Genomic DNA, 11,569 nt, shown 5'->3' on the forward strand with positions numbered 1-11,569 from the left:
GTGCTCTAGGATTGGAGGGCCTGAGTCAAAGGCAATGGATGAAGGTCTCGAAGTTACCAGCTACTTTCCAATAAAGAACTGTAGGAATTCCTAAATCTTGCACTTGAAAGTGCTGGACTTCTGGCATCTTCCACAGCCATGGGGTTTTGTAGTCTTTTGACTTAATTGGTTCTTAGGTCTCTGGGGTTCTGCTTGGTTTATAAACTTGGCGTAGTGTTGAGGCTTCGCTATGTCTTGGAGGAAAAGTGAGGCCAGCAGGACTTTGAGCGCTCCCACAAGTGTCCTTACTCTAGAAGCATGTCCCTGGGGCTCCCAGCTTGACTCCTGGTCCATCAACGAAAGGTTTTCATGGTGGTCTGTAACCACCGGTGGTACTTGCAGACTTGTGTGTAGACACCCGGGTCATTGGGCTGGCCACAAGGGTAGGTCCCCCAGGATACCAGACCCTGAAGGGTGCCTTTGCACACCAAGGGCCCCCCTGAGTCACCCTATGGGGAAGAGAGGAGGTTAGTTTTGGCTTCAGAGGACCCCCCAGGCCACTCTCACATACCCTCTCGTTCAGTATTTGTCTGACAAACTGAATCAACTTCACCCCTGGCTAATGAGCATGGACTCACTACCTTTGGGAACCAGTGGGAGAGCGGGAGTTCATACCAACACTGAGATAACCTGAGTTCCGTGAAAGCCTCTCGGCAGGAAAAGGTGGGACTTCCGGATCCAAGTATAATTTCCTTACTGATGAAGTCTATTTACTACAGCTGGTGAGAAGAGGCATCATCCCTAAGGGTTGGACATGTATCCCCTTGGGCTGCCAGGTAGCTGGCCCTGGCCTGGGAAGAGGGGAGAAGGAGGAGGGGAGGGAAGGAGGAAGAAGAAAGCAGAGAGAGGAGGCAAGGAGATGAGAGAGTAAAAGGAGGGCAGACAAGGAGAGAAGACGGGACAACTGAAAGAGCAGAAGAAGGGGAGAGGAAAGGGAGACAGAGACAGAAGCCAGACCAGGCCAGAGACAGCAGAAGGAGAAAGGAATAGAATAAAGTTAGGGCTAAAAAGAAAGAGGCAGAAAAATGTTGTCCAAAGACAGGCGAATTGAGAAGAGACGGGGGAGGTGGGACAGATCTGTTCTTGCCACACGACCAGGTCCATGGTCAGGCATGTGGATCAAGCAGAAAAGGCCAGTGGTCATCATAAAAAAATGAGTTAAAAGTCAAGTGGAGACTGGGCACCAGCACTTCAGATCAGGAGTTCAAGTCCTGCCTCAGCTACACAGTGAGTTCAAGACCAGACAGGCTACATGAGATTGTCTCAAAAACAAAACAGAGGGCTGGAGAGATGGCTCAGTGGTTAACAGCACTGACTGCCCTTGCAGAGGACCCAAGTTCAGTTCCCAGCACCACATGGTGGCTCACAACCACCTGTAACTACCGTCGGTGTGTGTGTGTGTGTGTGTGTGTGTGTGTGTGTGTGTGTGTGTGTGTGTGTCTGACATCTACTTCTGGCCCCTTTGGACACCAGGGACATGTGCAGTATACTTACATACATGCAGGCAAGACATTCGTTCACATAAACAATTTCAAAATAAATCTTAGAGACAAAATTTAACAAGGGATGTCCAGCCTAGAGTATTGTTCACCCTGCAAACTCTGCCCTTGGGAAGCTGAGGCAGGTATATTGCTTTGAATTTGAGATTAGCCTTGGCTATACAGTTCTAGGTTAGCTTTGGTCACATCGTTTCAGGCTAACCTGGGCTATAGAGGGAGTTCCAGACCAGCCTGGGCCTCAGAGGAAGATTGTCTCAAAAATGCAAAAATAAAATAATATCAGTCACTGAGTTTCGAAGCTTCTGTAAAGTTTGGGCTAGACGTAGGAGGCTCACTCACATTCCTGCACGCCCCCTCCATGTTCCTCAGCTCCACCAAACTACTGGCTTGTATCTAGCTCATTCCATGCATGAACTGCAGTTGTTGACCAGCAGAAAGTGAGAGGGCTAAGGAGGTGGGACCTGGGTCATGGCCAGGACAGGCTGGGACAAGGAGCTCCATGCTGATGTGGACAGACAGGAGCTGGGGGCCAGGGCAGTGGGGGCTCACATTGCAGGTGTTGGTCTTAGAGTCAGGAATGCCAGCGCACAGCATGGTTTTCCCCAGCAGGTCCTTGTACACCTTCTTGCAGTCCTTGGAGGAGATGAGCTTCACATCCGAGCACATAAGGTTTGAGGGGAAGGTCACTGTGGGGAGGAGGGTGTCAGCTAGTGCTATGGAAGGGACTGGGTGGGGGGGGGGAAGCTGAGGGGCTGGATCAGGATCAGGGATCAAAGGGAAAAGGACAGGGATCTGGATTCCTGGGATTGAGGAAGGAGGGCTGGGCTGGATTCCTACCCCCAGGCAGTCTCACCATCTGGGCTGGTTGTGGTACCCCATCCAGAGACAGTGCAAGATGTCCCTGGGGGTTCACATTGTGATGTAAGGTTGACTTTCTGCACTTTGGATGACATCTTGGCCGGCTTATCCATCCTCACAAGCATGATGTCATTGACATGGGTCTTTGTGGAGTAGCCAGGGTGTCGGAATGACCTTGTAGCCTTGATCTTCTGGGCACTGTGATCTCCTATCTTATCACTGCCCAGATGCACAGTGTACTGACTGGGAGAAGGAGGTGACACTCAGAGAGAGAGGGAGGGAGGAGAGAGAGGGACCCAGAGAGAACCGACACACCATGCCAGGCCTTGCAGCACCTACCCCATTTTGCAGTGGGCTGCAGTGAGCACCCAGCGTTCACTGACCAGCACTCCTCCACAGTGGAGCTGATCTCCTCTGAGCAGGGCCACCTGCCATGGGTGCGAGCCTCTTTCACATGGGTATCCATCTATAATTCTGTCACCATTTCTCTCACCCTGGTCTGGACAGAGACACAGACACACATGGGTGTCCAGCATCAGAGGGAGACACACAGCACCGAGGAGTCAGAGACGATTCTATAAGGCTCAGGAGTAAAGACCGACGACAAGATGGAGGATCATGCAGAGGAGGGGAGAGCAGGGGGTAGGGACAGACACGGGACCACTCAGAAAACCCCCACCACCGTGTCATCACTGATAGCCACAGACTGCTGGAGTCTGCAGAGGCCCCATGGAGCCTGTCTGATTGAGACAACAGAGGGTCACAGTGACTGGGTCGGCCCTCCTGTCGGAGGTGGTGCAGGGGAGCCATCTAGGTGAGGAAATTCAGTCTCAGGGTGTTGGGGACACTGGGCAAGCTCTCACCTCCTTGTCCAGTGGTTTCCAGGGCTAAGGCCAGCAGCACAGTTAGCAGGGGAGGGAGCCAGACTCTCACCATGGTGTCCGTGGCTCAGGGGCTGCCAGATGAGAAAGCTAAATGTTGCCAGAGCTACAAACATTGAGAGATGAGGCACTAAGATACAGGCCTACCCCTCCTCCCTTGGACCCAGGAGCCCAGGCCCCAGATTATCTCTCTCTGGGATTCAGAAATCTAGACAGAGCCCTCTTCCCTCAGATCTTGGGGTTCAGACCCCAGATCTCCTCTCTCAGACCCTAGAGTCCAATCCCAGCCCTCCTCCCTTAGATCCAGAGGTCCAGACCCCAGCCTTCTTCCCTCAGATCCTAAAGTCTAGCCTTCTCTCTTAGACTCTGGGGTTCAGACTCAAGCTCTCCTCTTTTAGATCCTCTCCCTGGGCAACACCTAAGCTCCTCTCCTTCCATCCTATGGGTGGATCCCCAGGCCCTTTGCCCCTCAGAGCCTCCTGTCTAGGTCCCGGAGGCTCAGTCTCCAGGACGGTTTGTGCACATCCCCTGTTGAAAGTCTCTCACCTGGGAGAGTTTCACTTGGTCGGGCTCCGTCCTGGGTCAGGAGCCCAGTGCCTTCAGCGTTCTGTAGGGCAGGTCCTTTTATACCACCCCTGCCCCCGCACCGCCTCCAGCACCCCGGGGCACAGGTGGAGCTGTCTCGGAGTGTCTTCCCTCGGCTTTGAGTTTGGGGTTGTCTGAAATCCCCGAGGCAGCCCTAGCTGAGGTAGATACCACAGATCTCTCCCTCCACCCTCTTTACTGCAGCCGGGCAGGGCGGCTCCCATACAGCCACCCCCGCACATTCTAGCTCCACCATGTCAAGGGGTCGCTCCCTGGAGCAGAATTCAAGCAGATGCAGAGGGCAGAGGTGCATTCAGTTTGGAGCCTTACAAAAATAATTTTCTAGCTCTGACTTTCTCTCAGGGTGGCCCAGCCCCCTCACCATGATTGCGACCAACGTGATGGAGCTCCTGCCTGCTGGATCCAGTCCTGTCTTGGAGGCTGAACTCATTCCCAGCCCAAACAAACATAAAATTTAAGAGGAGATTCCACACCCAACACCAGCAGGATGCTTATGGATGGTGGTCTAGCCTCTGCCCTCGTGTTCATTTAAAAATAATTTAAATTACATTATTTATTGTCTGTGTGCATGCATGCCATGGTTTGCACGTGGCAGGCAAAGGACAACTTCGGGGGTTGTCTCCTTCCATCATGTGGCACCTGGTGGCTAGCGTCTTTACTCGCTGAACCATCTCACCAGTGATCATGCTGATCTTTTATCATATTATACCTCATTATCTCCACATAGTACGTTTTATAACAAAAATGTAAATATCAAATATTATCTAATAGAGTCTCTGTCCTGACCCTCCACCCCAACTGTTTTCCTTATCTCAATTCTTTTTTCAAAAGATTCTACTCTTCCTTTCTTTGGTGGGGAGAATATTGGAGTTTAAACCTAGGACCTTGCACATAGCAGGCAGGGGTTCTACCACTGAGCCATACCCTAGCCCCTCACTGGGGGATTCTAGGCAGGAGCTCTACCACTGAGCCACACCCCAGCCCCTCACTGGGGGATTCTAGGCAGGGGCTCTACCACTGAGCCACACCCTAGCCCCTCACTGGGGGATTCTAGGCAGGGGCTCTACCACTGAGCCATACCCTAGCCCCTCACTGGGGGATTCTAGGCAGGAGCTCTACCACTGAGCCACACCCCAGCCCCTCACTGGGGAGGGGATTCTTATGTTCAAAAAAAGACAGTGGAAGGCAGATGTGGTGCCACATGCTTGTCATTTCAGCACTCACACGGTGGTGGCAAGAAGACTAGAAGTTCAAGGTTGTTTTTGGTTATGAAAGTGGGCTCAAAGGACCACACCAGATAGATACTGTCTCAGTTTCTATCCTCAGTGTTCATCCTGCCTGGTGGTGTCTCCCTTCTGGGTGCCAATTCTGAGACTATAGCAACCTTGTTAGGACCATGAAGAGAGGTGGTGATGGGCCAGGTCAACACACTGAATGAACTGAGGTGATCTCTGCATTTCCAATAAGATTTCTGAGTCAGTGAACACATCAGCAATGGCATGTCTTCCTCTTCTGACTGTTCCAAGCATCCTTCTGGGTTATAGCTATTCAGTCTTGACAGCCACACTCATCCTTCCTAATACCCTGTGTTGATTACAAGGCTGTCTCAAATATGGCCCTCAACATGAAGCCAAATCCAGTTCTAGACTCTTTCCCGTCCTCTCTCCTTTTCTAGAAATGGGCTGTCACTCTATAGCCCATGCTTGTCTTGCACATGTGATCCTCCTGTCTGTCTTCCAAGTGATGGGATGTCAGGTCTGTGTTGACATGCCTCTCTGGAGCCCTTGGTCAAACCCAGGAGTCAATAAATCCAAGCCTTTTTTTGGTCCTTGCTTTCTTCACAGTCCTCATCCCATATTCTGTTTCAGACCCAATCCCCCGAACACTTGAAAGATTTGTTTTGAGCATCAACTGTGTACCAGGCTGGCCAACACGTCCAGGCTACAGAAATGCACACACTTGGATAACACTTTTTTATTTCAAGGTATTGACAGACTTGTAGAAAAACTTATCAAATAATTTGTGATAGGACTGGGGAGATGGCCCAGTGGGATAGGGTACTTGCTCTGCAAGCTTGAGGAACTGGGTTCAAATCCCCAGCACCTACATAAAAAGCCAAACGTTGCGCATGCCTGCAACTTATTGGGGGTGGGTGGAGACAGGCAGCCTAACTGAATGGTGAGCTTCCGGTTCATTAAGAGACCCCCATCTCAAGGTGCTGAAGTGGAAAGTGATAGAGGAAGGCACCTATTACCCTGCTCTAGCCTCCTCAGTATGTGCATGGGCACACCACCTATATACCTGTGTGCATGCAGATGAACAGATGTGAAAAATATGTAAGGTTATATCAGTTACTTTTCTGTTCTTGTGACAAAACACCACAACCAAGGTGACTTATAGAAGTAAGAGTTTATTCTGGCTTATGGTTCCAGAGAGTTGCATCCATAATGATTGGTAGCAGTCAGGGAAACTGGAGCAGGAAGCTGAGAGCCATGCCCCAGCCACTCACTGAGGGAGTCTAGGCAAAAGCTGTATCACTGAGCCACATCCAGCCCCTTTTGGGGGATTCTAGGCAGGGGCTCTACTGTTGAACTACATTTTGAGTTACGTCTCACTCCTGCTCCTCCAGACTGAACTTGAACTTAGTCTATAGCTGCATGTCTGATCCTCCTGCCACAGCCTCTGTTTCCCTGGTGGCTGGGATGACAACCTGCTCCCCTGAACATGACTTCCCGACACAGTGTTGATCCTTCCTTTCAAACGAATGATAAGATAATTTCTGCCATGTTGGCCTGACACAAAGACCATGATGACTTTATTCAAACTAAGTTACTAAGGCTCAGGACACTTATTCCCATCCAGTCCCAAGTCAGACTCCAGAATGCAGACCCCATCATGGGACTCTGGCCTCTGGGCATGTTAGCTTTCCCAACTTGAACTTCCAAATCAAGCAACCGTGGAGCCCTGGAAACACTGTATAAACCAGGTGTGGTGGTTCATGACTATAACCCCAGCAACTGGGAAGGTTGGAAGCAGGAGGACCAAGAGTTCAATGTCAGTTGTGGCTGCATGGGTAGTTTAAGTCTAGCTGGGCTACAGGTTGCAAAGGGGTTGGGGGAGTGAGGAAAAAAAGCTCTGGTTTTTGAAAGGCTTGTTCATTTTGAAATCCCTAGATGTTACTGTGCATGCCTGTCACTCTGTCACAGTTTTCATTAGTAAGGCTGGATTTATGACTAATCACTGGTCCCTGGGAGCAGCTCAACGTGTGTGTGGGGTTCACTGTTGTTTTCTTTAGCAGCCAGCCCACATCAGCTGGAGGTACTTAAATAAATAATATTTTGCAAACCATCTGGCACCCACAAAGCCACCTCCCTCACCTCCAGTCCTGCTGAGCCATTCTGCCTCAGGGTGTGACAGAAAAGAACGTGGCCTCACAGGTCAATCAAACCTGTTGCTTACCCTGTGACTTCAGGTGAGTGACCTCACTCTTCTGAGTCTCACGGTGCCCTTCTCTAAAGTGGGAGAGCAAAGCATACTGGAAGGATTGCCTAAAGGTATGCATGAGAAATGTGGGTACAGAGAGGGAGCTAAGCCCAGCATGCAGTGAAAGAAGAGGGTTCCATTTCTTGGCGACCTACAGGACATGTGTGAGATCCTTCTAGACCTTGTAGCTGATTTTGTCTATGTGTCTGTGTGTATGTCTTTGTGTGTGGGTAGGTGCACATGAGTGCAGTAGCTGTGGAGGCTGGAAGAGGGAGTCAGGTCCCCTGTAGCTGGAGTTACAGGTGGTTTTGAGACACCTGACCTGGTTGCTGGAGACTGAACCCTGGTCCCCTGGAAAAGTAGCAAGTGCTCTTAACCAGTGAGTTGCCTCTCTAGCCCACTTGTTTATTCTCATATGGAGTGGATTGAGGCTTGTCACCCTCATTTCATAGATAAGAAAATAAGTAGCTACACACCTAAGGAGGAAGAAATTTCAGAGTCTGGGAGCTGGAAAGATAGCTTAGTTGGGAACATGGAGACTAGAACCCAGGGCTGGGGAGGTAGACACAAATGGATCCCTGGGGTTTGCTTGCTGGCCAGCCTAGCCGACTTAGCAAGGCCCAGGCCAGTGACAGATCCTGATGGTGGACTGTGCCTGCAGAAGGACAGCTGAAGTTGAGCTCTGACCTACAGAGGGGAGGGGAGGAGATGGGGGAGGAAGAGAGGGAGGGAGGGAGAGAGAACTGCTGCTCCTATTAAGATGCGCATCCTCACATATGCCTTTAATGCCTGCACTTAGGAGGCAGAGGCAGGGGGAACTCTGAGCTCAAGGCCAGCCTGGACTACAGAGAGAGTTCCAGGAGGGCTAGAGCTACATAGAGAAACCCTGTCTGGGAAAAACAAAACAAAAAGATATGCATCCTGTGTCCTTTGGAGTTAACCCCAGCACTCGTCACTAAGTCCCACCCAGACACTCAGCAGCAGGTCCCTGGACCTCTGCTGGTGACCCTCTAACACTTCACAGTCACATGGAGAACCAAAAGGCAGTTGTCCACCTGTTCACTGCCTGAACATATCGTGCACACACAGACTCAACAACTCCTGACTCAGCCCATGGATTCTGATGCCTTGTGGCTTCTGACCTCCTGATTCTCATTTGATTTCTTTTAGAATGACATTCGCTCCTTTGAGGGAGATGCTTCCTCTTCTCCTATATCTGGTGAAAGCATTCATCCAAGTCCTCCAACCCCATCCTCATACTGGGATAGATAAGGACTCAAGCCAAGCCAACAATAGTGATGGGCAAAGTTCTCCTTCAAGCCAGACCAGAGTTGGAATATAATTGTGCAAGACTCCTGATACACCCACACACCTTGTATAGGAGAATAGTCCTCAAACAACCCAACCTGTTTCATACCACATGACACCAAACAGCCACTGGCTGGTTAGGATTTGTCTCTTGAACAAAGCACAGTGAAATCATTAGCCATTCGGTAACCTGTGATGTGACTGGAGAAGAAAAGATGAGAAGGACCAGTGATTCTCTTTCATTTAGAACAAAACTCAAAATGAAAACCCCAAACAAACAAACCCCCAAAAACAAAGTTCATGAATTATTGGAGTTGGAGAGTCATTAAGAACAGTTAATGCTCTTCAACAGGACCTGAGTTCAAATCCCAGCACCTCCATGGCAGCTCACCAGAACCATCTTTAACTCCAGTTTCAGAGGATCTTGTGCCCCCTTCTGGCATCCTCAGGCATCAGGCATGCATGTGGTACACAGACATATATGCAGGCAAACACTCAGACACATTAAGAGACAGAGAGACCCAAAGAGAAACACACACACAAACACACACACGAGAGAGAGAGAGAGAGAGAGAGAGAGAGAGAGAGAGAGAGAGAGAGAGAGAATTTGCTACTTTTGCAGAGGATGCAGGTTCTGTTTTCAGAAACTACATGATGGCTCACAACCATCTGTGTACCTCAAGCTCCAGGAAATCTGATTTCCTCTTCTAACCTCCCCAGACAGCTGTATACGTGTGTCACATATACACATAGAAACATATGCATAAATAAAAATAAAATAAATATTTTTAAATGATGGATATTATTTATTTTTAATTCCTGGGTTCTTGGCTAGATTTACAGTTCTTTCTCCTATGGAGCAGGCCTTAAATGCAATCATAAAGCCTTTAGTTACCCCCATAACATTCATGCCAGTACTACTGCACCCATAAGCACTCAGAGAATAGCCTTAAGATATCATGTTAAAAAATATTATATTGAGAGGCTGGACAGTATAGCTGAAATTTTTTCTGATCCCACCCAGCCCTGCGGTCCCATGTTCCTTGGGTCTCGCCCAGCCCCATGGTCCCTCAGCCGTGTATAAAATAATCATTCAGAGGCTTAATACTAATTACCAATTGCATGGTCTATGGCAGGCTTCTTGCTAGCTAGCTTTTATAACTTAAACCATTTCTATTAATCTGTAAGTTGCCACATGGCAGTGGCATTACTGGTCTGCTGGCATCCTGCTGCTCCTTCGGCAGTGGCTGGCGTCTCTCTCCTTGCCTGTCTTCTCTCTGTATACCTGCTTAGATTTCCTGCCTGCCACTAAGCTGCCTTGCCATAGGCCAATGCAGCTTTATTTATCAACCAATCAGAGCACACATATTCACAGCATACAGAAAGACACCCCACAGTGGGAGAGCTAGCTCAGTGGGTAAGAGCAGTGCCCTGCTCTCTCAAAGGACCCAAGTTTGGTTCCCAGCACCCACATGGAAGCTCACAAACATTTGTCACTCCAGTTCCAGGGATCCAATGCCCTCTTTCTGGCCACCATGGCCACTGTACATATGTGATACATATACATACACATACATGCAGGCAAAATAACCATACATATAAAATAAAAAATATTTTAAAATTATATTAAAATATCATATTAAACCTGAAATTTATAGCCAGGTATTCTGGCATCCTATCACTTAGGAAACGGAAGCAGAAAGATCAGGAGTTCAAGGCCATCTTTGGTTACATATCACACTCAAAACTGAGATCAATCTAGGTTTTGCAAGACCCTCTCAACAAACAAATGAATGAATGAAAAAACATAGCCAGTCCTGGTGTTGAAGACCTAATATTTCAGGTGTGGAGGGGTTGGAGTAGCAGGATTGTACGTTTAAGGCCTGTGGTGGCTACAGAGTTTAAGGTTCCAGTCAATCTGGACAACCTAGTGAGGACTGTCGAGAAGTACAAAGTATTCAAAAGCATCCTGTGGGGTTGACTGTAGTAATAATTTCACCAATAGTTGACAAGACGGCCCAGCAGGTAGAAGTGCTCAATACACAAGCCTGAGCACCTGAACTGGATTCCTAGAACCTGTGTAAGGGGTGGAGAGAAACAACTTCATGAAGTGGTCCTCTGGCCTCCACATGTACGCCACACACACACAGATCATGCAGACAATGATAAATTAGTTTTTTAAACATTAAAAGGGCTGTGGATGTATCTCAGCAGTGGGGCTACCTAAAATCCCTCAGTGAGGGGCTAGGGGTGCGACTCAGTGGCAGAGCTTCTGTTTAGACTCCCCAGTGAAGGGCTGGAGACATGATTTCAAGGTAAAGCACTTGCCTGATGGGAAAGGCCTGGAGCTCAATCCTTAGCATCAACTTTTAAAGCATAAAAAAAAAATAGAGAATCTAAGTGTGATGCTATTCTCCATTATTGAAGCACTCAGGAGGCTGAGGCCAACCTGTCCTGTATAATGAAACCCTGTCTCACAAGGAAGTGGGAAAGGAAAAAATAAAACACTTTTTTTTCATAGACCAGAACCCTGGACATTTAAAAATTCTTGTAAATTTTTGATTCTTTGAAGCCACTCTCTCAATAACCAAAGTTGTTTCCTCCTCTTTTTTAAGGCAAGGCCTCATATGCCCAGGCTGGCTCTGAACTCACTATGTTGCTGAGGCTGGCCTTAAACTCTCTATCCTCCAGCCTCAACCTCCTGAGTGCTTGGATGACAGACGCACGCTACCATCCCCAAATCCCCCAAGTCCTTGTATAGTCACTCAGGCAGTGTGATGAGCACAGAAGCCACAGGGACCTAGTGCCTCCCCCACCAAGTCTGTTAGCAAGGTGTAGCCCTTTCCCCTCCTCTATCCCTCCTCCCTGAACACAGGCCAAACTACAGTCAGGGAG

General features: G+C 48.9%; 1 protein-coding gene across 1 annotated transcript; it reads right to left on the reverse strand.

Moving 5' to 3' along the window:
- Positions 1-332: 332 nt before the first annotated feature.
- Positions 333-4,016, reverse strand: Klk7 (kallikrein related peptidase 7). Its single transcript, XM_036176926.1, has 6 exons — positions 3,824-4,016; positions 3,260-3,367; positions 2,736-2,882; positions 2,392-2,639; positions 2,088-2,224; positions 333-488 (listed from the first exon to the last, which is right to left on the reverse strand). Exons 3-6 carry the CDS (start codon positions 2,738-2,740, stop codon positions 333-335), a joined length of 546 nt encoding a protein of 181 aa, XP_036032819.1. The 5' UTR covers positions 2,741-2,882; positions 3,260-3,367; positions 3,824-4,016.
- Between the last annotated feature and the right edge of the window lie 7,553 nt (positions 4,017-11,569).

Source organism: Onychomys torridus, chromosome 1 (assembly GCF_903995425.1).
Source record: "Onychomys torridus chromosome 1, mOncTor1.1, whole genome shotgun sequence".
In the NCBI taxonomy this organism is placed as follows: domain Eukaryota; kingdom Metazoa; phylum Chordata; class Mammalia; order Rodentia; family Cricetidae; genus Onychomys; species Onychomys torridus.